The sequence below is a fragment of the Syngnathus scovelli genome, chromosome 7 (genome assembly GCF_024217435.2).
Source record: "Syngnathus scovelli strain Florida chromosome 7, RoL_Ssco_1.2, whole genome shotgun sequence".
Lineage (NCBI taxonomy): Eukaryota > Metazoa > Chordata > Actinopteri > Syngnathiformes > Syngnathidae > Syngnathus > Syngnathus scovelli.
In genome coordinates this window covers 7366602-7394063 of record NC_090853.1, presented here as the reverse complement: position 1 = coordinate 7394063, position 27462 = coordinate 7366602, and the positions used below count along the sequence as shown (strand labels likewise).

Here is a 27462-nt window from a genome sequence, read left to right as displayed (position 1 = left end):
TATGTGTGCAGTGACCTTGTCAAAAGTTTTGAACTCCTGGATGGATGTCCAACTGGTAACATTTCAGAGGTTTTTGCATTGCACATTAACGTAGAGCTGAAGGGCAAAATACACAGTTGTGGTTTGATCCGTGAATTTTTTTTAATAGATTTGCAAGATTGTCAACATCAAAAACATAATAGTCACAAAGGCAGCTGGTAATAACAGACTCATCTTTTAATGCATACGTTACAACCTATACTTACATTATAAAGTGGCAATGTCACTGCACCAAAATAATGAAAATATATATTCTACTCATGTTGATGTGTTGTTACTCACAGATATTGGTATCCATTTGGACCTCACTGATTTTACAACAAAAGCTAGTACAGTTTCGTTGCTGAGATTATATTGCTTTTGTTGGACAACAGTGGCCCCTGTTGGTTCATACAACAACTTGAGCGTATGCTTGTGGAAATCAAGGTAAGGTATGAAACCCTACTTTGAAACTGTAACCCTAGCTTTAAACCCTACTTTGAAACCCTAACCCTAGCTTTAAACTCTACTTTGAAACCCTAACCCTAGTATGAAACCCTACTTTGAAGCCCTGACCCTAGCTTTAAACCCTACTTTGAAACCCTAACTCTAGTATGAAACCCTAGTTTGAAACCCTGACCCTAGCTTTAAACCCTACTTTGAAACCCTAACTCTAGTATAAAACCCCACTTTGAAACCCTAACCCCAGCTTTAAACCCTAGTTTGAAACCCTAACTCTAGTATGAACCCTACTTTGAAGCCCTAACCCTAGCTTTAAACCCTTCTTTGAAGCCCTAACTCTAGTATGAAACCCTAATTTCATAATGGCCCTGCGAAAGAAGCTATGACTACAATGCGGCCTGCAAAGAAAATGAGTTGGACACCCTTGCTCTACATCATTAACAAAGCTTTTGGAAAGCGCTTGGAAACTATTTGCACCCTCTCAACACGTGGGCGTTGTTTTATTATGTGGTGTTTGAAATTGCACTGTAAAATATATTTTTTTTAAATCACCTCAACAAATACTTCTATCAGTTTGTAGGTTTGACTGACCTGCCAATTTATTAAATAATAACACATTTTAAAAGTAATACTGAAGGATGTTGGAAGACAGAAAAAAAAAGCAACATGCCCAGCGAACAGAGGAAAAGGCCTCTTCACCACAACTGCCCCCACAATATTTTTCCTGATACACTGTGCCTTCATTTTGACACATTGACAACTGGCCGGTTCGCAAAATGTTTCATCACGGACATGCATTTAAAGTTAAAGTCCCAAAGTCCCAATGATCATCGTCTCACACACACATCTGGGTGTGGTGAAATTTGTCCTCTGCATTTAACCCATCCCCATGTGATTTTGATCCATCCCCTGGGGGAGAGGGGAGCAGTGACCAGCAGCGGTGCCGCACTCGGGAATCATTTGGTGATCTAACCCCCCAATTCCAACCCTTAATGCTGAGTGCCAAGCAGGGACCCAGATGTCTGTTCATGTTGAATGGTCATTTGCGGGCAGTAAAACAGACAGAAGACGAGATGGACACAAATCCATTAACATTACATAACTCAAGTCCATTTCCTGTGGGCTTACATGGCCAAATGAGAAAACCTGATAGGTTTCTGCAACTCAACACGCATAACTCGTTGGTGAAGCCTTGTCTTCTAGATTGGAGGAAGGACACTCGGCTTTTCATATCTCTTTACATGTTACAATTTTGGACAGCAGGCATACTGTTTGTTTTTCGACTAGCTGACAAGTGGAACTTATTATACAGAATGAAGTCAGCAGTGCAATTCACTGATTTGGGTGTGGTAGAGGAAGTTCAACTGCAGTTTTTTTTCTTAGTCGTACACTCACACACATGCACACCATCATATGTGGGAATCATACTCACGGTGCCTCCACACAAGACAGGCGAGTGTACCACTACACCATCAGCCGTACCCAGTTCAACACAGTTTATACGGTTGAATAAACATGCAGTTTGTCACTCTGCATGCACCAAAACAAGAATATCGTGTTTATGAACCTGATTGGCCATGTTGCCCACGTCTATCCTTTAAAATACACTAAAAATGAGAATTTATAGTTTGCCACTAAAAATAGTCTTCAAATTCCTTATGAAATAAACATTTACAAATGAGATTTCAGCTGTCTTCATAAAATGCAACTTCCAAATTGGTGGTGAGCACTATATTTGAGTCTTGTTGATTGGTTTAACTGTGTTTTAAGTCTTACATGTTAACAAATGTAATAAACATTTTAATTGGTCCATTACTGTAAAATGGGACCGGAATAGTATCACACAAACGTAACAGATATATATCGATAACTTTACTCTCAGAAAAAAGGTTTTGATAACTAGATTTTAACTAAATGAAGGATGTCAGAAGTTGTGTACGACAAAAGGCTTTCTGAGCTGGCTGCAGATGAACTCATCAACATAGAGGAGTCTGGCCTTCAGCTCAATGTTCTGCTGGAGCTCCAGCTGGCAGCGGACCAGCGCCCTCTGCTGCTCTTCTGACTGCTCCACCGTCTCATGCAACCTGATGGAAGTAAGAATGAACAAATGGGCAACTATAGCAGGAGCACAATGTCCATCTACAGCCTGACAAAGTGGACGTACTTTTCTATTTGACAGTTTAGCTGTCCGACTTCAGCGAGGAGCTGTGATTGTGCTGGATCATGACATTGCTCTTTTGGGGGCCTGTCCTGACGCAAATCCAGCCTCGCCTTCGCCAAACTTAGAAAATGCTCATTCTGTGTGATCGCCACCAGTAGATCATCTCGGTTTCTCTGCTGGAAGGCGAACTCTGAAACAACCTAGCATGGAACAACATGCCAGTCAAGACAAACTGAGCACTTTGGAGTTTTAGTTTCTTTATCATGTACCAGGTTATAAATACTAGATATTAGTTGAAACATTTTGTAAGTCCTATAAATCACTTGTTCATCACTTAGTATGTGAAAATAAACAAAATGGAGCCCTGCCTTGGTGAGTTGGTCTTCCATCTGGCTTTTGACAGTCTTGAGCTGTTTGACACTAAATTGAAAAGCTGCTGATGTTGCCACAAACTGCTTTTGCATATCAGCGGCAGTCTGCGCCAGTAGAGACTCCACCAGGGCCCTCAGGGACACGGAATTTGTCTTCTGCTGCTCTGCTTTAGCAATGTTAAAATCAGAGTTGTTCTCCCACTGCACAGGTGTCACAGAGGAACTGAAAGAGGATGACATTTTATTTCAATCTTGTCAAAGATATATGAATATATACATACATGTTAGTAAAGTGTATTGAGTAGTTGAACCCTGGTAAAAAAAAAAAAACTGCTCTCTTGTCGTATGGCCACTACATGGAGTCCCTCAGGGGTTAGTCCTTGGCCCCCTTTTGTTCAGCTTGGATTGTTAACCCTATATCAAATGCTTCATTCAGAATGGCAAAGTCGGCCATTGTGTCTTTGCAGATGAAATGTAGCTGTAATTGTCAGTTTCCTCAAATGACAGCAGCGACGATGTGTATATATGACTTCTTTATCTTGTGATACACAATAGCGCTAACTTTCAAATTGGATGAGAAAAAATCAGACCATAACAATAACCAGCTCAGAAATTGGAGTGTTTGTTCGAAGACCCGGGATCTGCTGTTGCCCAATGGGATGCATGGGATTATAAAAATTCAAGTAAATAATTTTAACCTAAAATTGGCTGCGTTGCAATAATAGCACGTCAATTGGTGCATCCAAAAAAAAAAGGATGCTTGCACTTTGGACAAAATAAAAGTGATGATCAGCGCCATATCGAATGGTGATTAAAAAGAAGATGACCATTCACCTGGAGGAAACCGTCTTGACTTTTAAACTTTGCTGTGTGTTGATGAGGGAATGTGGGGTCATTGAGGCACAGGAAGTATCTAAATTCTGCACCTCATATTTCCCCTTGAGATCCTGTTCAAGTTGGAATTTTGCCGACTGGTTCAATCTGGAATACAGACGGGATTATTTCCTGAATTAAAATGGACTGACTGTATATTATCTTTGATGTGGCCACTTACCGTATTTGCTCAACGATCTGCTTCACGACACGCTGCATAAGGGCCATAATTCCCTTGCTGAGGTCAGCCTCCTTCCGCAGCTCTGTGTATACTTCATCATACACCTTTTCATGGGATTTATTTCTGCACTCCACAGTTCAAACAGGGGTGTTACTACCTAATATATTTTACAGCCTTCACTCTTGACATGTAGGCTATCATTCTTTAACAGTGACTGACTGGTTATGACTATATTTGGATTATTTTATTATGTCTACGAATGTTGCGGAAAAAAGGATAAATATATTAAGATCTCAACTTGATTGTCATTTAATAATATTAAATAATAACTCTACCAGGTTTTTTTTCCTGAAATTTACCTTTTTAAATGTGAATGATGTACATTTCATTTAACTTACCTCTCATCTATACAGTGCATAGTGACTTTGAGAGGCTCCTTGCAAGACTCGATGGCTTTCATCACTCTGCTTTGCAGTGCAATAAGTTGATCCGTCTCCAAAACGTTCTCCTCCAACTTCAGCTCCAGCTCCTTCTTCACAAACTGAATGTCTCGGACGCGATGATCTGTGCAGCACCAAGCAACACCCCATGAAAGAATCTTTCCATGTAAATACTGTTGTACCATACTGCTTACTCAGCCTCTCGCTGTCATCATCTTCCAGGCGCTTGCAAGATTTGTTGCAGTCCTCGATCAGTCTCATGCATTCTCCTCGGAAGAGCTTGGAGTGGTTACGTATGACATTAATACCCTCCAGAGTTGATCCACCGATCAGATGGACATTCTTTCCCTGTGTAGACATCCTTCAACAAAGAATGAGGAACCACACGTCATAGCCTTTACGTGAAATTCAAAACTTGGTCAGAAAATAACTCATTTCATATGACTAGAACCTGCATCATTTTGGGACTGTTCCATCTAGTCTTCCAACCGGTTCAATTATTATTTATTGTATCGAACGCTGCACTAAAATTTCAATTAGACTCGAACCAACACCTTTCCTGAGTCCGAGTTCAATTTGATATAATTTAGTACTTTTAATAAGAGCTGATTCTGTATTGATGTAATGAACCAGACGGACAATTGATAAGGTTATAAACCTTATTGAAGTTTGTTTCAAAAGCACTTTCACATAAATTTTTTAAGAAGGGGATTTGGGAAGGGAAGGGAATTTTTTTTTTTTTTGGAAGTGGCTTGAAGGCAGCTACTTTCAGTCGCTTAGAATTTATCTGACGGAAGTAAAACACACACACACGCACGCACACACACACGTTTACATAGGTGAAACATATTTTAATGCATAACATTCATCAACTTTTAGTCTACTTCTACACACGTTTACATAGGTGAAACATATTTTAATGCATAACATTCATCAACTTTTAGTCTACTTCTACACAACCGTGCCATTGGACGTGTTCATCAAGACATCCTGGAAAGAGGATAGACTGATACGCATCTTTTCAAATAACGTTCGTGTATGTAAATAATCCCGTTTTGGGCGTTTCTTCACACGCCACGAATAATTATTTAAGCAAATTATAAATCAATGGCGATTTTACTTAAAAACAGCTGGGTTTTTGGACGTTGGAGGTGACTTGAACGCAAAGTTTATCAATTGAAAAGTCAACTTTGCAATTTGCTTGGTCGACTTTTAAGACATAACAATTAAGACGCTTAATTAAAGGTGGTATTGCAAAAACAAATACGTCTTTCGCCATACCTTTTTGTCTCGTAGCTGCAGGAAAACAAATGACATATGCCTCTTGCTAAAGCCGCTGAAATAAACATGTGGTCGCTATGGCAACAACTAACAAACTTCGAAAGCGTCCACTCGTGTTGGCTCGTGAGTGAACGATTCGTTCAAAGGAACGGATTACTTCAGTGAACGACAGTGAACGAATCACTGTCCTAAAGTTCATAACTTCAACCAGTAGGTGTCAGTAATGCGCATTGAAGCTGATGCCACCTCGCCGTACAACAAAACGAAGAAGAAAATGGCGTAACTTCCTGTTCATGAATAAGTCGTGAATTGCATTTCCCGTGCATCAACTGAACGGATCTGTGAGTGAACTAGTCAGTGAGTGAGAGATTTGCATTTCCAGTTCATCGCGAGAACGGATCAGTGAGGGAACCAATCCTGACTTTCCCGTTCGCGAACGAGATAATGGGTGAACTGCCTTCCCTCCCGTGCATCAATGGATCAGTCAGTGAATGTGTTGCGTCTCCTGGCGTGAACGATGTAAGCCAGAATATCGATTTACGATTTGCCAAGGAAAGAAAGAACCACTCACTGAAACACCACTTCTTTTATGCGCGTTTTCTCGAAGCTAACGGCTAACTTTATTGCATGAAGGGGTGCGCCGTTATGCAACAACGGGGAGATGACGCTTCTCTTTGGGTCATCTTGATTTTATAACACTTATTGTAGTTTTTAAATAACGTGTATGCATATATACGCCTAAATATTGTTATCCAATATATCTACTGCAATTTGACATTGTATTGCTGGTTTGAAATTTACTTTTAATATTATTTTTAATAAACATTTATGTTAAAACTTGTCTGGTGTTTTATTCCTTGTTTTTATATTCGCCAATTAAAACATAAAAATCAGACATTCGGTTAACTGCTTGATATGACAATATGTGTATATATATCTACTGCAATTTCACATTAGATTGCTGGTTTGAAAATTACTTTTATTATTATTATTTTAATAAACATTAAAAACCTGTTAAAACTTGTCTGGTGTTTTATTCCTTGTTTTTATTTTTTTTTTGGGCATGAAAACCAAAATTTGACATTTGGTTAACTGCTTTATATGACAATATGTATATGTGTTTTACGTTGTGTAATATGTGTTGGTGTCCCCCAAAATAAAGAGCAAGTAGTCAAATACACATTCTTGACACATACAAAAAATGCATAATGTTATTAGGTACACCTGAAAATGGTGGTGTACCTAATGTAGTGTCCGTGTGATGTCACAGATCAACCAGCCAATCAGGAGGTGGGGGTGAGGGCGAGTGTGGCACTTTTCACTTTCATTTCAGCTTTGGCCATGATTTTTCCCTAATGAACTGGCCTGTTTTTAGGTACGCTTGAAAATGGTGGCGTACCTAAAGGAGTGTTCGTGTGACGTCACAGATCAAACAGCCAATCAGAAAGTGGGGGTGAGGGCGGGTGTGGCACTTTTCACTTTCAGTTAAGCTTTGGCCATGATTTTTCCCTAATCAACTGGCCTGTTATTAGGTACACTTGAAAATGGCGGTGTACCTAATGGGGTGTCCAAGTGACATCACAGATCAAACGGCCAATCAGAAAGTGGGGGTGAGGGCGGGTGTGTCACTTTTCACTTAAACCAGGGGTGTCGACCTCCAGTCCTCCAGGGGCCGCGTTCCAACATGTTTTCCATGTGACCCTCGTTAAGCGCAGGTGCGTGAAAACTTTTAGCTTCTTTCACGGTCAAAAGGAGCTAGAAGTTTTCACGCACCTGCACTTAACGAGGGATTTCAAACGGACACTCCATTAGGTACACCGCCATTTTCAAGTGTACCTAATAACAGGCCACTCTATTAGGGAAATATCATGGTCAAAGGTCACAGGTATCAAGCTCTATTCCTCGGGGCCGCGTTCCAACATGTTTTCCAAGTGACCCTCATTAAGCGCACCTGCGTGAAAAGTTTTAGCTCCTTTCACGTTCTGCAGCAGCTAAAACTTTTCACGCAGGTGCACTTAACGAGGGAATCACACAGACACTCCATTAGGTACACCGCCATTTTCAAGTGAACCTAATAACAGGCCACTTTATTAGGGAAATATCATGGTCAAAGATCACAAGTGTCAAGCTCTAGTCCTCGGGGCCGCGTTCCAACATGTTTTCCAAGTGACCCTCGTTAAGCACACCTGCGTGAAAAGTTTTAGCTCCTTTCACGTTCTGCAGCAGCTAAAACTTTTCACGCAGGTGCACTTAACGAGGGAATCACACAGACACTCCATTAGGTACACCGCCATTTTCAAGTGAACCTAATAACAGGCCACTTTATTAGGGAAATATCATGGTCAAAGATCACAGGTGTCAAGCTCTAGTCCTCAGGGTAACCTTCCAATATGTTTTTCCAAGTTACCCTCAAACACACCTGCGTGAAAAGATTTTGTTCATGTTCACATTCTGCAGGAGCTAAAACAGGGCAGCACATCTAGATATATTCTCACACTTGGGATCGAACTAACTTCTTACTGTGCTAGAGCCCGTGCCACTAACCAGTTGGCTATTTCGACCTGGCGGGTTTGGGTCATCTACACTGTTTTGTACTGGTGATGTTCTTTCCAGTTTAAGTGAATTGAATTTTTAGAATTGGTTCACTCAAAATTGTTGTTCAAAAGAATCGGTCACCGAATCGTTCGCTACACTTCCTTATTTATTCTTTTTTTTCACCCCCACCTCCTGATTGGCTGCTTGATCTGTGACGTCATTCGGACACTCCATTAGGTACACCACCATTTTCAGGTGTACCTAATAACTATGCATTTTTTGTACGTGTCAAGAATGTGTATTTGACTACTTGCTCTTTATTTTGGGGGACACCAACACATATTACACAACGTAAAACACATATACACATTGTCATATAAAGCAGTTAACCAAATGACAGATTTTTGTTTAAAAAATAAAAACAAGGAATAAAACACCAGTCAAGTTTCAACAGGTTTTATTGTTTATTAAAATAATAATAATAATATTAATAAAAGTAAATTTCAAACCAGCAATCTAATGTGAAATTGCAGTAGATATATTGGATAACAATATTTAGGCGTATATATGCATACACGATATTTAAAAACTACTATAAGTGTTATAAAATCAGGATTACCCAAAGAGAAGCATAATGACTCGTTCGCGAACGGGAAAGTCAGGGTTCGTTCCCTCACTGATCCGTTCTCGCGATGAACTGGAAAAGCAAATCACTCACTCACTGACTCCTGCACTCACAGATTTGTTCAGTTGGTGAACAGGAAATGCAATTCACGACTCGTTCGTGAACGGGAAGTTACGTAATTTTCTTCTTCGTTTTGTTTTACGGCGAGGTGGCACCACCTTCAATGCGCATTACCGATATCTACTGGTTAAAGTCGTATGAACTAAAAAAGAACGAATCACTTTAGGAACTTATTCGTTCTACTCGTTTACTGAAAAGATTTCATTCTTTTGAACTAATTGTTCACTCACGAGTCAACACTAGATCAGTCAGTGAACGTGTTGCGTCACCCTCCATGATTTTTTATTCATAAAAAAAAAAAACTGTGTGTGGGGTGGGGCGATTCGTTGAACGAATCTTTTGAGTGAACGTATTCTAAAGATTCAGTTCACTTAAAAGAACTGGAATGCACATCACTAGCGTCCGTCCCCTGCTAATATTTGCAATTCGACTCACACCTTAATATCAAAGTCACAGGTCAGCCAACAATACAACACACAAAACGTGGTGATATTATTTCTTTTTTAATAATTGCATCTTTAAAGCTAAAAATGTTTGGTCTTTCTGTTACAGCACATTACGTCAATGCTATTAAATATGTACAATAAATCGCAAGTTTCGCTGCCTCAGTTACAGCAAGCTATAAACAACTATATTGTGCAGAAATCAAGTTAAAGGTGAAATTATTAAAACTATGCAAAATTCATGAATAATATAAGACGATCGAAAAATACCATTTTGTTAAAATAGTGACTAATTTGCGTGACACTTTAGCTTTCTTTAATAGGCACTTATTGAAACAAAATAAGTTTACCTTTTTGAACAAACTTATTCTTCAGCAAAAAAACACTTTGCAATGTGTTTACATTCCCTATATATTAACATTTGAATAAAATATAGATTTCACGTTTTAATAACGGAATGGTTATTTGGCTAACTATACTAGTTGAAAAGGCAGCTTTAGCTTTTTTCTTTTTGCATTCATGTCCACCAGGAACATGTGAAGCCAGCAGCAGCAACAGCAGCTCATTCACAGCAATGTGGTTCAATATAACTCATTTAAACAATTCAAATGAAATAAAAACAGTAAAGAAAAGAACTGATCGAATTTACAGATTACAGCAGTGTCACAGCATTCTCTATACAATACAGTACACAATGAATTCCCACCAAGTTAATACTGCATGAACACAAGGAGCATGATATAAAAACTTAATATGCTGGTTAATGTGCAGTCGTTAGATCACAATTCCATCATTCTATCGGTTTTACACTGAAAACACAAATTAGTACCATATGGTTGTAGACTAGCTTAAGTACCAACCTGTGTTTACTGTAGATGCAAGGAAAACCTGCACAAGAGCTTCACCTTTACCCTCGACGCAAGTGACTCATTAGCAGTATATCTTAAAACAGTGTTTAACTAATCATCTGATGTATTCTTTTGCACCATCATGACCTAAACTCAGTGACATCAAAGCATTGCATCATCAGTAATTTATGATGCCACCTCACACATAGTAAACATAATACACACACTCACGGTTTACCAATCAGTGCTGCTGTTGGTGGTACTAACAGAGCTGGAGCAGTGTAAGAGTATGAGAAAGAAGCATTTCAAATCCTTATTCTACACAAAAATGTTTTGAAATCTTTGTTTGGTTCTGGTAAACCAGACTGAGGTATCTCAGTTCCGAATGTTTTCAGTTGCTACAATTCGATCCAGACTGCTGATCTTCTCATGCAATAAACCCTCCTCGATGGCCACCTTGGACTCATGGACCTGCAAGAGAGAGGCACTTGTTATTTGTGAGGCCTGCCGCACAGTGAGCAACGCAGCCAAATGTGACTGAACAGCACGAAGAAATAAACGTCAGCAAATGCCCCAGGCACACATAAATGCGATGAAAGAATGGCACCCCCTCATGTTCTTATTGGGATTAGAGATTGTAGGTGTGCCATGGGAAATTATCTCATTTTTACTTAAATGGTCCAAAAATTATTTAATCTTGTTCTCCTATCCGTGCCAGCAAAGGAGTGAGAGGTCGATCGTAGAATGAGATGTAAACTATTAAGCTGTGGCGTGTTCCTGTTTAGTGAACAATACTATTATGTTTAAAATGAAAAAAAATCAAACAGGCCTAGATTTTGATATTTTTGTGCATATCCTTTTGTTTCAGTATAAAAATAAATTAATAATAAAAATAAATAATAAAATAATCTTTTTAAGCTGGTTTGCCATGATTTATTTATTCTTGTACAAACTATGTGCTTTGGCTCACTAAAGGTTGCAAAACAACCGATTTAGAGTAGAGTGAAGTGCCAAGAGAGGATGTTCTCTAGAAATGCATGAATAAGTGACATAATATGCATATAGGTCACACAGGGCTCACCTGGAATGGTTCACTGATGCCAATAATGCACTGTAGAGTATTACAGTAGTAACCCAGCATACACTCTCCTCCTGTCACTGGGATCTCTTCTTTATTCACATACACCTAAAAAACAGAACACCCAAATATTGCCTCAAGTATACATTTGTCTCACAGTGCCCAGTTTACTCCATTTACTATGTACTACCTTAATGGCGTCGTCATCGATGGACACTTCATCATCTTTGACCCACGTGTATGTGATGTAATCAAACACGCTAGTAAATCCAACCTGAATTTCAGGAACAAAGTCAACATTTTACTGCAAATTTAAAGTTCAAGTGAAAGAAGACAATTATTAAAAAAGCTGACCTTATACAATCCAATCCAGTCCCATGTACTGGAAGGGAATGGCTGCAGCGGGCTGTAGAGCAGCATGGCATCAATATCGGCACTCCATTCGCCGTCAGCCTGCAGGTGCACCAGTGGAGTGGTGTACATTTTCTTCAGCTAAAGGAACAAAGTGAACAGTTGTTAGTGTATATCAACAACAAATAACAGCATTGTGGTTTGTTAAAGTATTAGTAACTTCTGTCTGGTGAGAAAATACATTAATAAGAACCACAACCCCTCCCCAAAATTGATAAAACTCTAAACTAGGAAGACAGCAGAGTAATTGCTTTCTTGACCAATGAACAAGGTTTGCACCATCTACAATCAATCAATCAATCAATTGAAAACATTTCAGCCAGTCACCTTCAGTGTGAAGACACCAGTGACGGGTTTGTGGTCACTGACGCTGTACTCCATGTTGCTGGTGTACAAGTCCTGTCTGATTTCCAAAGGGTATTCTTCAGCTTCATCGAGCGGCTTGACATCTTTTGCATCTGCTCCGTCGCCGTGTTTGTCTTGCTCGTCAGCGTGGAGGGCTTTGGGTCTCAGGCGCCACAGAATTCTGTCCGTCCAGGCGGGTTTGCGCTTCTTACTGCTGATTGATGGTTATGAGAGACAGAACACAGAACATGACCTGTTTAATCATCAATGCTGCATTTGTATTTGACCATGCCACTTTCAATGAGCTCATAGCACTCTTTTGGTTATCACTGCCTTATTCGTGTATAACAATAATTTTAAATATAGAAAATACTGGAGCCCATTCAGACATCACAGGACTATAACCAGTACTTTTATAGGAATATTAAAGAAACATTTTAAATGGATAGAAATATTCCTTTTGACCACAAAACTGTTTGAGTGACTTAATGTATCCAATCCTTTGCTCGCTTTATTGAGCCAAGGCATATCTTACAGCATATAAGAATCTAATTAATGGAAATCATGATAATTTCAACTCTTCTTCCACAAAGTCTGAAATTTGGTCAAGTCAAATTTATATACTATATAGGCCTTAATCAAAGAAACGTCTCATAGTGCGCACAGTTAAGAAATATTTACGACTGCACTTGTAATATTTGCAGAAAATCTGGCCAAGGACTGGATTTGTGTCTGCTCTGCGTATATATTTGCTCTGTATGTTCTAACAAAGCAGTTGTTCGACCATTTAAAATTGCACATTTTCATTAGCCCGACTATGGTGTTTCATATTTTATGTTAGCTACCCGATTGTCATTGCAGAAATTTTAAAGTTAAAATATACAATGTCTAATTCTCTTTCGTTGTACGTGTCAGTTTTACAATAAACTGCAACACAGAGTAACAAACTAATCGATGCAAGCACATATTCATCGCAAAAACTGAGTGAGAGCGTGACAACAGGAGCTATGCAATATTAGAAAATGTTTAGGTTTCGTTTGTTTGTTTAAAACTTGTGGCAAGGGTGATTATGGTCTTTTCACAACACAGACTTTCACCTATTGTTAGGGGGTTTGAAACGTATTCCATGCGATAAACAGGTTCACCCTACCATGCATACTCAGCAATAAAAACTCTTTGTATCACATCCAAATACAGTACAAGCCAACACACATGTTGTAGTTCCAACAAATGCCGCAGCTGTGGTGGGACCCCCGAGATTTAGACCCAAGCTTCTACATCAACAAGCATGTTAAAAAGGGTTTGAGATTTTAGATTAAATGGATTTCACCTTTAGTCACCAATGTGAGGTTTGCGAATATAGTGTGCTTATTTCACTCTTATGGATTCATATACTTTGTATATTTACTTTCACATTTGTTGTGTCCATAGCAACACTGAATATAAGCAAAGAAATCAATGTGGATGTGTGATTTGCACATAAAACCACAAACGGGCATATTAAATGAAAACAACCTGCTTTTCGACTTTACACACCTTTCTGTTAAAGACAAATATTGTTCCAATTTAGGGATTTAGTTATTTTTTTTATCTATACGTATGTTAGTTAGAGGTGAGAATAAATGTGTTACTGTGAAAACTAGATTCCTTTATGATTAAGTTAGAGAGTTAGTTCTCTTTCTTTTATCTGTGTGTTAGTTATAAGTGAGAATAAATGGTTGATTGTAAAAAGAATTCTTTCATGATCAAGTTGTTAAACGGCATTTACATCCACACCAAAGTACAGTTGTGATATACTTTTTTTGTCAGTGTGGACATAAATGTGTTACAAGTCTTACTTAAAGGCAAACCATGTCCTGTAGCGCCTGTGAAAGTGACAAGAGTAGCAAAACACATATATATACATTAATGAAATTGTAGGGTCAGGTAATATGCTGTATTTCTAAAAGCATGACAATGACTCATAACAACCGATGTGTCTACTACCTGCTGTCGTATGTATCGGTGTTCACGTCAAACTTGTACGTCGGCTGAAAGTCGAGGGGCCCTTCCTCAAACTCTTGCAGCAACTTCTCTTTTTGCTTCATCATGATCAGCTGAAAGCATTATTGTACAAAACATTCCATGACCTTCTGCGCTGAAGACATGAATAAAACATGACTAAAAGTGTCCATGTTAGATGGGCCTAAATCTGAAAATGATTTGCCAAACCTGGTCTTTGCTCCACAGCAAGCTGTAGTTTTGATTGCTGATGCATGTTCGAACAAAATGCAATCCATGGTCTTGAATTCGGAAGTTGAGATCTCCAAACCAAAAGACTAGCCTTGAAGACACAGAGGACAGAAAAATAAAAGAGAATGCAATCTAGGAAGTATGCAATTACTAAAAGTGATTGGGACACTATGAAAAGATAAAAAATTCAATAGCATTTCAAATCTGATGGTTTTGGACTTAGAACATTCCATTGGATGCAACTCACCTGTGGTCAAGGATTCTCTCAGCCTTTTCACAGTTGAAGGTTTGCGTGTCCGCAATGTATTCAAATTCGAAAACTCTCTCCGCGGCATGTTTCATATGTGCAGCTAGGTGACAATTGAGGAAACAGACCATGTGTCCATAGAGAGACAGACGAATGGACACACCACCTTTGTTACCCTGAGACACAAAAAAGAAAGGAATTTCCTCACAAATGGACAATTTAAAGCAAGCACAAGAATTAATGAAGTGTTCCTGTTAGTTATTAAAAGTTATTCAAAAACGTGTATGTTTGGCCAGCAAAAAAACCCAACATATATAGTACAACTTAAAATGGTGACCCCAGCGCTAGAGCTACTTATTTTAACGAATTCTTTAATTAGGTTTACGATCCTTAATACGACAGCCCAACTTTGATATGATGTATTTTTGTATATTACAATACGTATACTAAATATTTCAAAAGTCTGCTTTATTGTCAATTTCTTCACATGCCAAGACACACAAAGAGATCGAAATTACGTTCCTACTATCCCACGGTGACAACACATAGTTCACAATGTACATACAAGTAAACAACACAAGAAAATAAAACAAGAAGGCACAAACAATGAATAGATTGTTTGTGCCTTCTTGCTTTATTTTCAAGTTCAATTTCTGTAGTATATTGGTTTCATACATATTTATTTTATACATATTGGATTATTCAACTGTATCACATCAAGATTATTAATTTAGGATTTTTGTTTACAGTGCTAGTAACTATATACTATATTTTTTTACCCAATAGCCAAAGATGCCAGTGCGCGTGTATGTAGCCTGGATGTCTCGAATGAATGGGAGATGCTCCAATTTGGAGAAGAGCAGCAGTAACAGACCTTGCATTCTGATAGAGGACACCTGAAAAGCATATCAACATACATGTTTGTATTAACAACAGTTGGTGTAGCACAGAGTTCCATAGAAACGAATATTCGTAGAGTCTTTTGTGTACCTTCACATATTGCCTTGGTGCTAAGGCGGCCATAAGCGCGTAGCTCCAAGGGTCATCGAACACAACATCCGACATGAATCTCAGCGGCCCAGAGTACACCTCCTGGAGCCTTACATCAACATTTATTTTGAACATTTTGGTCGGACTCAGAATCAAAATCACCTTTCGTGGCCTAGTATGTAAAAACACTCATGAAATGTGTCTTCGGTAGTTTGACCCACACAAGTATACTGACAAGCAACTATAACAAAAACTATAACAAAAATAATATTTAGAACATAAAAACATGAAACATACTTAATTGACAATCGGTTTCCATTCCTTAAACCACCTTACCCAATGACGTAGAGGTCTACATCCTCTGGAGAATCTAAAAGGAGAAGTGAGCTCATGTCATCTGGGGGATCAGCAGTGGCTACGTTCCATGTCACTATGTGTAGCCTGAGGACGATATGGAACGGAAAAAAGAAAAAAAAATTACATCCGGCCTCCTAAAAACGAAGCAAGTCACATCTGGTGTGGCATTCAAAGAAATGCATTCACAGAACAAATCCATAAAATTTTGCACACTGCAAAAACCACATTCTCAACAGTAAATGCAGACCACTCATACTTTTACCGACAAATACAGAAGTACCTTGACTAATGGATTTAATGAGGTTGTAAGACAATGTTTGTATTAAGCATATGTGATTTTTAATAGATTTTTGTCATGTGAAAGTACTCAAAAATATTATTTTGGATTTCAGGTAGCAAAGTCATTGGATGAACGTTCCTGTAATAAAGGGGACATATGGTAAGTGGCCACCAATCAAAATGTGAAATTTAACAATCTTCTGAAAATGAGTAGCCGTTTTTCAATCCCACCCATAATAGCTCAAGTTTTATTATCTGCCATGAGTTGCCATGGTAATAGCAAGCCAGACTCATGCACCAAAATGGAAGTAAGACATTATGCACGGTTGTTACAGTTTTCTCACGTGCTCATTTTATGCCACCGTGCAGATTTTCCATCCAGTTTGGCATCCATGTGATTATAACTGTAGGATTACTCAGCTGAGTGATGATATTGGTGTTGATGAAAGCAATGTCTGCTGTCTTCTTGGAAGTGTGCCACAGGAAGCCATGAAAGCAACCATTGTATTTTGAAGTGAATTGCCACAAAAATCCCAACGCGAATAGTGGAAATCAACTATTTTGTAAGGGAAGAACTAAATCAACAACATTTTGACATTTTAGTACCTTGTGTAGAGTCAAATAAGGAACAAAAAGCCACTGATAATTAGGAACAGGGCCCTCTGTCTACAGCGCTCCATTGTTCACCCATGCTGTTTAATCTCATTCATGAATCCTGTTGAGTTAGAACTGTTTACAAATTGAATTAACATTTAAAGTTCAAGTCTCTTTGTAAGCTGCTGAGCAGAGCGTTAATCTTTTCTCAGACAGGACAACGTGACTGCTATTTCTTCAAATCCGCATTAGGTGAGATAAAGTTGGGCAAACCTGACTTTGAAATAGATATGTTGACTTTTGTGGGAAAATTGTGGGATGTTTGTTATGCCAGTACATCAAGGATCTAAATAAGCAGTTTTGCGTCGCTGTTTTCACATTAAAATTAATATTTTGCGCCTCATTATTAGTACACATGAAATAGCAAAACAGTGAATCAAACACCCACCGTCAAAACTAGTGGTGTATTGGGAGCTGTTTTCGTCTTCATTCAAAAGAAGCTACCATGAACATGATTGTCAATTACCAAGTGTCAATTAGTCACCGCTTTTAAGAAATAGTGAAAAAAAAATGGGTAACAGCAGGAAAAGCAGTCAGCTGCTCAAAGCAGAAACTGCCAGTGCAAACTATACAAACGTTACCTGGAGTACATAGAGTTTTTAAATACATTTTGATCAATTTTATTTATAAAATTACATTACAGCAGAGCTATATAAAATCAGTGAAGCTTTGCTTTTAAACCCAAAAATAAAGTTTACTGTTATACACAATGTGAATTTAACTAATGCAAATGGTTCATTCTATATCTAAAAAAAAATATTAAGTGGTCAAAATTGTATTGTTCAATAAAAGCCTTGCTCCATTAAAAAAATAAATTGCGCCACAAAGTTAGAAAGTTGCTCCTCCAATTAATTTGTTCATTCACAAACTGCTCTCTGCACAGAAGAATAAAATACTCCAAGCCTTGAATTTGGAATGAGCCAGAAAGCTCTGCAAATTTACATCTGTACTTACTTGCATTCAAATAAACAATAGAACAATCTACTGAAATATGATTATTATCAAAACGTGACATATATATTTTTTGCCCCTGTTATGTAGCTGTATAAAAGCAAAACATTGGGAACATTTTAAAAGTGTGTTATTCTACACCAGTCCATTTATGTGCTCAATTTGTTACGTCAAATAAATGGCTATTACGTCTGTTGATCTGTTCATGTTGACACCAGTGAAGATATTTCTGGCACAAAGTAAATAAAATATGAAATTTATTGTTGTTTTTACCTCAAATTGTCTCCTTCGTAGTCCCCCCTCTGCAGGTCCCCATTTGGCTCCATCGATGCCATATCTGAAAGTTTTGAAGCCCAGTAGCATACAAACTGCAAAACACGCAAGCAGCACCAAATATTTTAATTGGTACTGTACAGAATTATGAAATAGACTATATAACATTCACAGACAACGAGACAACTGCAATGAACTATCGTTAGCCATGTAAACAGAATGTTAAAAGCCATCCGGAGTGACAAGAAAAACAGTAGCTTTATAATGAGCAGAGCGTACATGGATCAAACGCTCTAATCGTATTTCAGTTCAGTCAAAAACTGTGAGCAAGCCTGGGAAATAAATTCTGATTAATTAAACAATCGATGGTGAAATGAAGAACGTGCACAATCAATGTTATTTACTACCTGACTTGGTCATGCAGCACTTGTTTTCGTACTGAGCCATACAGTACGGATCGACAGTGCTTGCTACTACAGTAGATGGGACCGCCCCTGATGCGGAAGAATTCAAGAGCTTCCTCACTTTCAAAATAAAAGCATTCAAGAGGCGCGGCTATCTTTTTTTTTAATTATTATTATTTTATATTTTTTATAAATAATAACAGATAATCCAGAAACTTTGGGCAAGCTTGAAATAGTATTGGGTTTGTTCCCCACCATTAGTATATTTTATCGACTAAACTATCAGTCTGTCATCTACAAACTGATTTATTCTGTACTTTGTTGAAAATTATAATTCCTTGAATACCATCAGATTATTGATAAGTATTGTTAAAAATTGCATTGCCAGGATAAAAAAGTGGGAATCCCTTGCGAATCTGACGTGAAACTACGAATCTAGTGGTCCCCCCCCCCCAGTTTCAACACAAAAAACTGCTAATGTCAGTGGGTACAGTATAACCGTATGACATTTTAACAATATTACAGAAATAAACCCCAAAATACAAATCTTGGAGCGCCACCAACAAAAAGGAATGTCCACCAGCATTAAAAACCTGGAAAAAAAATCTATAAACACGGTTGTAATACACCAGTCTAAGAAATCCAAAATCATTTTATGGTGTTTATGTATTCTTCTTCCCTAACAAAAGCCTATCCGACAGTCGATTTGTTAAAACCAGGTATGTGTGCTCAAGCTTTGCATTAATTACATAAAGTTATCAGCCTCCAATTTTCAAGTAAAACTTTCGTCTCTGTTGGGTTTTGGGCTATTAAGTCCCATGTCCAGCAACCATTCCTCCAGTGTTTGCTAATTGTGTGAGAAGGCTTATGGATGATTAGAAAACCCTTAAAAGCCCTTGTGCAATTATGTTAGTTTTGCGGAAATACACTAAATTGTCTAGATGACCCCAAACGTTTAAACGGCAGTGTAAGTGTGCCCTGTAATTGGCTGGCAAAAGTCAAAGTCAGCTTCATTGTCAATTTCTCCACATGCCAAATACACCCAAAGAAACCGAAATTTCGTTCCCCCCTATCCCCTAACCAGTTCAGTTCAGTTCTCTCATCCACTGGCCAAAGACTGGTTCCAGCATTCCTGCCACCCTCGTGAGAATAAGCAATTCGTAAAATGAACGGGATGAATGAATAAGATGCTCTGTAAAGGCCCATACTAGAATAATAGTGAGACAGTATAAGAAAAAAAAATGTCATACGGAGAAGTAAGGTGAAATTTGAAGAGTTAAAAAATAAAACTGCATATTTTAATGAGAACTGATGATAACACAGAAAATGTAGTAAAAGCAGCTGTAACTTTATTTGAAAAAAAAACCAAAAAAACATAAAATTACAGTGTCTGTACGTGGCCAAAATGTCCACAACCTCGCTGCGTGTAATGAAATCCCCCCAAAAACCCTGAAAATAAAGTTGTTGTTTTTTACCCAAACAGCAGTTAACTCAACTATCCATTAAGTCTGCCTTTTCCTCCTCCATTGAATGAGCCTTTTATAATGGAAATACGGCACCTGATATCAGGGGGTTTAAGTGTTTTCTTGTGGTTAAGCAAATGATGACATGGAAACCTTACAGAGATACGAAAAGGATCATCTGTAAGCCCCAAACAATAGTAACTGCCGTAACAAAAGTCTCAAGAGCAACATGTTTTTCGTTGTATTAAAAGATAAAGTAAATCAAAAGTCTGGCAACTTGAGCTGTTATTGACAAACCTACAATAAAAAAAAAAAAAAAGACATGATAAATTATTGCCATGGGAAAACCAAAATATATAGCCTTGTGCTAGTAAATTTACAAGATTTAAGCAGCTGGAAACTTGTCGAGTGACACAAGTGTGTCTGTATTCAGGTACATAAATAAACCCAATTGCTTTAGCATGTATTTAAGCATCTATCAAGGAATTGTAGCATTCTTGGATCAGGAAGGGGGAGGTATTGGTCCAGTGTGTCAAGGTTGAGTCAGCATGAAGAATCCCAACTGAAAAATATTTATTTTTCTATTTTTAATGATAAAATAGTAGCTGGAATGTACAAATTATTACTCAACCTGAACAAAGACAATTGCTTACCCCCTTCATTCGTCAATGCCCATGCCTTTAAGTTCATCATTTTGCCTCATCTGTAGAATGACACAGGTTACAAAGATGAACATGGTAGACATACATCATTGCAGTGCAGTAGAAATGGGGGCAACGAAAGACTGGGAAAGTTGAGGAAAGCTTAATATTTCCTGTTCAGAACATTCCGAAGGTGAACACGTTAGTTGGAAACTCGCGATTGTCATGATTGTGTACAAAAGGAGCATCCCAAATTCTCAGCTTGTCACAAGCAAGGATATAGGGTGAGGTTCACCATTTTGTAAACAACTGCCTAATCAAATAGTTTAACAATAACGTTTCTCACTCTCCGCATTTTTTGAGGTAATTCTACAAAAATTGGGGCGCAACCTGAATACTTGATGAAAAGGGTCGTTGATAACCTTATTTACGGAAGAAAAAAGTATGTTACCTCATCCAGCTGTTTTTTGGTGTCTTCCTCCATTTTCCGGATGTCATCCATGGAAAGGTCGATCCATTTATCAATCAAGCAGAATAGCTGTCTGTGGAAGTGGGTGAAAATACGCTTCTCCATCTGCACAAACAAGACCATCAGGGGTATTTACAACAGGACAGTAAAAACGTGCGTGCGCATGCGCGCGCATACACACACGCACCTGCGTTGCAGTTCATGTACTCTATCAGCCCACTAGATGGTAATATGACTTCCAAACCTTTTGAATTACGGTCTCCACCTTTGACTGCAAGCCCATCCACTTGAAGTTTACTGAGACAAGCTTATAAGCACACATATGTGGACAGCTGGGGTTGTTGAGAATTTCTTTCTGCAATCACAAATACAGAAAAGCCCAAATTGTACAATTGTCAGACTAAAATTATTCTTTCAACCAAAAAAAAATGTATACCTTCCATTCAGGTCCCAGGGGCCCTCTTCCTGTTTTTTCAGACTTAAATATGGCTGGATCCTGATCTGCTTTGTAATCCTTAACAGAAAATTTATGTTGTATATGTCAAGAAACCAAATGAGCACATGATCTCCAGTAAGTAGACTGAGATGAAATTTGCATCGCTTTTTTTAAATTTCTTACCTTGTCACTGATAACGGTTCTGTCAGCAATGTCGATTTGTACAACCTCAGCTGTCTCCCATTGACTTTTCTCAAGTCCATGTATCTGCAACAAGGCATTTAAAACTGAACCATCGTGGTAGTTGTTTTTTTTGGCATGCAGACATGTTTAAAAAAAAAAAAATTATATTTCTTCATCCGAGTAGATTTTCAGTTCTGTAATCTGCAAACATTGACTCAAGGCAATTGGACACAACATTTTGTCAGAAGCCCAAAACCTACCAAATTTCTCTAATAAAATCATATTTGATTGGTAATACAATGCTTTTGTTTTCTTAAGATGGTAAAATGTGTTCTTATTTGTAAACTGCCATCATCAAAATGAAAGTTCTTGTTTCACTGTGTAAGGAATAAGGTTTCATTTCTTAAATTGAGCCACTAAAATGAATCGTTTCCACATCATCAATTATATATATATATATATATAAATACGTTGTTTTCTATGTTATGTCAAATAGCTTTAGATGCACTTATAAAACATTAGGTGGAAGCAAAACAATAGCTATATTAGGTGGCTCGATAAACACCACAAACTTGATGAAAGAATTCCAGAAAAATTGTAGATTACATAAAACCTAAAACGTTACCTAAAAAGTTACATAACTTACATTCTCCTGTTCTCCCATGTCCGGCTTGTGCCATGTCTCAACCTTAATTTGGAAATTTTCTTTCATGTATGGATTCTGCAGACATGGGCATATACAATACGGTCAGTCACATTCCAATGCCCCCAATGAATTTAAACAGTTGGGCACTATTCACGCGTCCAACTACATCACTGTGAGACTTTGCCTGTTAAATATATATTTGTGTTTCGACTAGTTGGGCTGCACAGAACATTCTATTACAAAAAAAATTATATTACAAAAAAAAAAATTGGAATTGACTTCCCTTTTAATCAGCAAGCATTTCACCCAAACCACAAACATAAAGGAAACTATTACTTACAGAAAGAACTTAGCAAGGGTCGTCCCGGAGTGATGGTCGTCCAGGAGTGATGGAGATAGTGGAGAGTAGAGACTTTCAGTTAATACCTATTTTCCATTCATTCATATCTAATTCAAATACTTTACAGACTATGAATTATTTACACCATAGTTATTTTTGGGTGGTATTCAGTGGCACTCACTGGTTTTGCAGTAAGGATAGGCATTCCAGGCTTTCTCGTGAATCTCAAGAGCTCCCTTTGGAGCAAGCATACGCACCACGCGGGGCACTTTACTGTAGAGACATATAGAGCTGTACATTTTCATGCAAAAATTGCACATTCATACGTGTCAAGTTGGATTCAATACGACAGTCCCTTGAAGTAAGCTCTAAATAATTTAATTCATTTAATTTTGGTCATGATTTGAGACTTTGTGGAGCAAAACAAATGCCACAGTAATGTGGTTTAAATTATTTGGGCAGTCCAAAGCGATATCAATCACATCAATCTATGCTTCCAACAAAATGTTTAATTAGTCGGTTATGTTTATACGTCAGGGATCCCAATAAATGTGTGGTAGTGACATGCAAAGTTACCTTTTGAGATGGTAGATCTTGTGGGTGTATTGTCCCTTCTCCCCATTTTCTTCATAGGGCTCATTGACCAACACTTCAACACCTTCGCCTCCACCCGTCTCATCCTTGCTGGCTTCTGCCACCGTATACAGCTGGCCCACTTTATACTGCAAAAGAGAATTTCATTTATTTAATTTACAAACTCTAAGAAACACTTGTTTTTCAGTTTGTCTGGTTCTGCCACTTATACTCAGGTTGTATATAGTCGCTGTCAGGTGGAATGCTTGTACTGCCAAAATGACAACTTTTCAGGAAATAAAAATGAAGACAAACACTAGATTGCTTGAGTTCCCATCATTCATATAACATGCTAAAAAAAAAATTCTTTCTCTCATTTGTGCGGTCTGCTGCAGCAAGGTGGCCTGTGTACTGATACGATGGTTGGAGACTTATTTACGTATTTTTATTCTCCCCCTGAACCTTCCTCCCCTGCGAGTGACACAGGAAAAAGGGAGTACCATCATTCTGGGACTGACAGCTTGGTCAAACCTACACACCCTAAAAATGAGGCAAAGACATCGAGAAAAGTGGCCCATTTAGTAGCAATTTGGGAAAGTTTCCTGACTATCGTTCATCATTAGTCTGGAAAAAGAAAACTTTCACTTGACTGAAGAGGAGTTGTCCGTCCACGGTTGAGTTGGAACTTCGGAATGCCACCAGCCATGTATAACTAGAATGTTTCCTTTTCTTTCTAAAGGACCTGATCCGAGCCTTTGTGAGATTTCAGGTATACCGGTTTACATTCAACTGAAATCAGCAAACAGGTCAAACTTGTTATGGTTGGTCTGAACATGTTGAGCCAATAAGTTCATTGGGGAAACTCAGGACAAAGTGAAGACTTCTGCCAGCATTTATTTACAGATGCCAATTACAATTTTTTTTCTCCATTTCCATTTTTTCCATTTCCATATTCACAATGAAACATGTCCCGGAGATTAGCTCATATCCAAATATTAACGACACAATTCCAGATACAAGTCAACAAGTGACTTGACAGCGTTTATCGCAATTAGGTTTTTCCGTTACTGTATTCCAAGCGATCAGAGGGTCACACAGAAATCATTCATTTCAGTCTGGCTGACACAACAGCTTTAGCTGTTTGTTTAGAAGGGGCCAAATAAAGAGCCTATTGTTCGAAGCAGGATTTTGGATTAATGGATAGAAAAAGCAAATACCTCCAAGTGCTTCATAACACCAGCGCATGTTGCAAACAATATTAAAAGTATGTCTGCATGTGAAAAATGGTGTCAGCAAGCAATTCCAAACCGTACCCAAAAGTTGCTTGACTCATTTCAACAGCAGAGGTGACAACACCCTGTCCCTGTGCACACCTTGAGTCATTTATCAAAACAATAGGACATTTTTACACCCTGAAATGCGTCAGCACTTCAGCCTAATGTCTTAAGTCCGTCGAAAACAAATAGTTAAATTAAGATTGAAGGGAGTGTTTTTGCAATGATTAGAATTGACAGTTTAAAAATCAAACTTGCTAGTCTGACAAAATAAGTACATAGTGAAGTCTTTACCTCATCCACTGAGACAGGCAGGACGATTCGGCTAGGAAAAAACACAAACATAAGACATTAGAACATTGCAAAAGAGCAAAAGATTTTCCATTCACTAAATGTTATCATGACAGTGACTATAAATATTCTTCAACTTGGTCAGTGAGTCTCCAATAATGTATATTTTTATTTGCTGTCTGATGTTTTGGAGCGATTAAACAGTAGAAGCAGCCTGGAAACGCTCTCTCTAGAATTAATTAACTAAAGCTAACTGACAAATGTCGCAATTGAACTTAGAGCATGCTGGAAATGTGACCTATAACACAGCAGAAACTGCAAAGACCAGCAAAAATGAGCAGGAACATTTGATGACTTTCCACAAAAAGGCCAAAGATGCAGTCAGGGCCAGCCAGTTCTCTGCTGACCTAAACACTATCTGAAGCACTGATCTTTGATATTTACAATTGAAATTATAATAATACAGTAATTGTTCTGTTAAATAGTTTTTATTTATTCCCAACAGCCCATTATCTTCATTTAGTCGTGTTTTGCTTGGCTGCACTGCTTCCAGTAGAGAGCAATGCCACATTTTTTTCCCAGAATACAGCCTGACCTTCATAATCACTGAATGAGTAGTGGTGGCCCATTTAACTGAAACAACATTGGCAACGGCGCTGTTTCATTAATCAATCGGAACTCAAATTCCTCTCACAGGGCCAACCGGGGCTATGAAGCTAGACCTCGATGACGTCAGTAATGTTCTGTCCTCTGGTCGATCACAGCAAGCAAGTTTGACAGGCAAAATATCATAAGATCTGCCAACATTAATAGAATTAATAATCAATCTCTAGTGAATATACGGTGGACCTCTACATATTTGTAGTTCAGGCACCTGTAGATCCACCTATTCACATTTCCCCCCAAATTTTAAAGGGAGTCAATTTTCCTCATCAATAGCACCAATGCTATTCGATTAATGTTGATCCTGAACTACTCGGTATGACATACACTATGTGGCACAGTTATGTGATGTTATACTGTATTTTTGTATAAGATTGATTTAGTTGATTTCTAAAATTGTGACATGAGACCAGTGGAGAGATGGATAAAGTCAGTTCAGTCCCAACTGATGTTCAGTGACATTTCAAAATGTACCCAAACAAATGAATATGTTGTAGTTGGTGTTTGAAATATGTCCGCTCATTCTTTCAACTTTAAAACTGATCTCTGCTTTTGTAGGATTCAAGACTGCCTTCGACTGACTCCCACAAGCAGTTAATAGTAACAAAACTAGTTTCACAGAAACCTAAACAAGAGGAAGAGCGAATGGACAAACAAATCAAGACAAAAGACAAATGCTTGGGATGTAATCCAAACGTTGTATTGTGTGTTTCATTTGGAGCATTCCCTTTGATATAATATCTAATTTATAGCCACTTGTTGCCTCCCTCACAAGAGAATCTTTTTGTTTTTCAATGTAAGAATTTTAACTGTGTAATGTAATTAATTTTAACTCACTTTAAGTTATATAAAATATACACAACAGTTTTTAGTAGTGAGTATATATAATATACAATAGTTGAGGTCAAGGTGTTCCAAACCTGCCTGCCTTCAATGCACTTTGTACTGCGGTCAGGTGACCAATCTACCTCCATAGATGTCGAGTTAACCAAAAATAGCTTTATTGTTTGACATGCCTATTCTAATACTGTGATAAATTTACGTGAAACATTTCTAAAGTAAAGTGAACAGCAACATTTCTTTCTTTCTGAACGAAATCCCATTCTAAGTTTTGCGAATTTAACATTGCCCTGTTTGTCAGCAGCTTTCACTTAGCAATCATTTCTAGACAATTTAAAAGTTACACTTGACCTCAGCAAAACAGAAAATTTGCATTGATATATTGTCTAAATTTGGAGTAAATTCAATCAATAGCAAGTTCAACAGTAACCTCTTCCTGTTTCATTCCGTCGCAGTGTCACGGGGTTGACATGCAGGAGAACCTGTTGAAGTGTACGCTTCTTGAAACTATTTAAAATCGTACTTTCATTTCTAAACGAGAACTATATAAAAGTACAGCATATTTAGGAAACTCCACTTCTGGTTGACACGCTCAAATGGCGAAACAAGCAAATTGGTTGACGAACATGAAATAGTTCACCTCATGTCGTAAATGTTTACTGCCAGACACAATCATGACTATTAGTTGAAACAATTGCACATTACTCACTATTCTCGGATCAACATGTTTGGGCTGCCTTTGTCCGTACGAGGGGATGTAAAGTCTCCGGCAGCTTCTTGAAAAGTGTCCAAAGTCGTCAATTCGCCGCGGTCTTTCTTCCAGGATGAGAAAGACACATACCGAAGGGAAGGGGAGGGGCCGAGACTTCCACCCAGTTTCAGGTAACTCCGTCACCCTGCTGCGCCCACATGTCAACGGAAGTGTAGAAATAATAATAATAATAATAATAATAAATAATAGTAAAACACCTTTTCACTGACGACGGTGTCAAGCCTCCCACTTGCAAACACGCTCGGGTCACGGACCAAATAAGTCAAACTTAACCCCTAATACACTGGTGTCA

At 38.1% G+C, this 27462-nt stretch overlaps 3 protein-coding genes across 6 annotated transcripts; all 3 read right to left on the bottom strand.

Moving 5' to 3' along the window:
- Window positions 1-198: 198 nt before the first annotated feature.
- Window positions 199-5924, bottom strand: tekt1 (tektin 1). Its single transcript, XM_049726185.1, has 8 exons — window positions 5788-5924; window positions 4701-4867; window positions 4465-4630; window positions 4067-4189; window positions 3847-3993; window positions 3010-3235; window positions 2645-2841; window positions 199-2564 (listed from the first exon to the last, which is right to left on the bottom strand). The coding sequence occupies exons 1-8, from the start codon at window positions 5853-5855 to the stop codon at window positions 2405-2407; spliced, it is 1254 nt and encodes a 417-aa protein (XP_049582142.1). The 5' UTR covers window positions 5856-5924; the 3' UTR covers window positions 199-2404.
- A 3630-nt stretch (window positions 5925-9554) lies between these two features.
- LOC125972823 (inositol polyphosphate 5-phosphatase K) lies at window positions 9555-18692 on the bottom strand. Of its 4 annotated transcripts, none has more exons than XM_049726818.2 (14): window positions 18583-18692; window positions 18176-18270; window positions 15998-16102; window positions 15662-15770; window positions 15451-15567; window positions 14672-14847; window positions 14404-14515; window positions 14179-14288; window positions 14031-14057; window positions 12175-12406; window positions 11791-11928; window positions 11627-11710; window positions 11440-11544; window positions 9555-10829 (listed from the first exon to the last, which is right to left on the bottom strand). In XM_049726818.2, exons 2-14 carry the CDS (start codon window positions 18235-18237, stop codon window positions 10734-10736), a joined length of 1473 nt encoding a protein of 490 aa, XP_049582775.1. In that variant the 5' UTR covers window positions 18238-18270; window positions 18583-18692; the 3' UTR covers window positions 9555-10733. The 4 variants fall into 4 exon arrangements, with proteins under 4 accessions (XP_049582775.1, XP_049582776.1, XP_049582777.1 ...); XM_049726819.2 differs by having other exon boundaries at window positions 12175-12403; XM_049726820.2 differs by lacking the exon at window positions 14031-14057.
- A 1214-nt stretch (window positions 18693-19906) lies between these two features.
- LOC125972824 (phosphatidylinositol transfer protein alpha isoform) lies at window positions 19907-27270 on the bottom strand. The gene is made up of 12 exons (XM_049726822.1): window positions 27108-27270; window positions 24899-24929; window positions 23334-23479; window positions 22939-23030; window positions 22758-22765; window positions 22418-22492; window positions 21772-21855; window positions 21589-21666; window positions 21397-21507; window positions 21135-21257; window positions 20696-20745; window positions 19907-20604 (listed from the first exon to the last, which is right to left on the bottom strand). The coding sequence occupies exons 1-11, from the start codon at window positions 27122-27124 to the stop codon at window positions 20701-20703; spliced, it is 810 nt and encodes a 269-aa protein (XP_049582779.1). The 5' UTR covers window positions 27125-27270; the 3' UTR covers window positions 19907-20604; window positions 20696-20700.
- Between the last annotated feature and the right edge of the window lie 192 nt (window positions 27271-27462).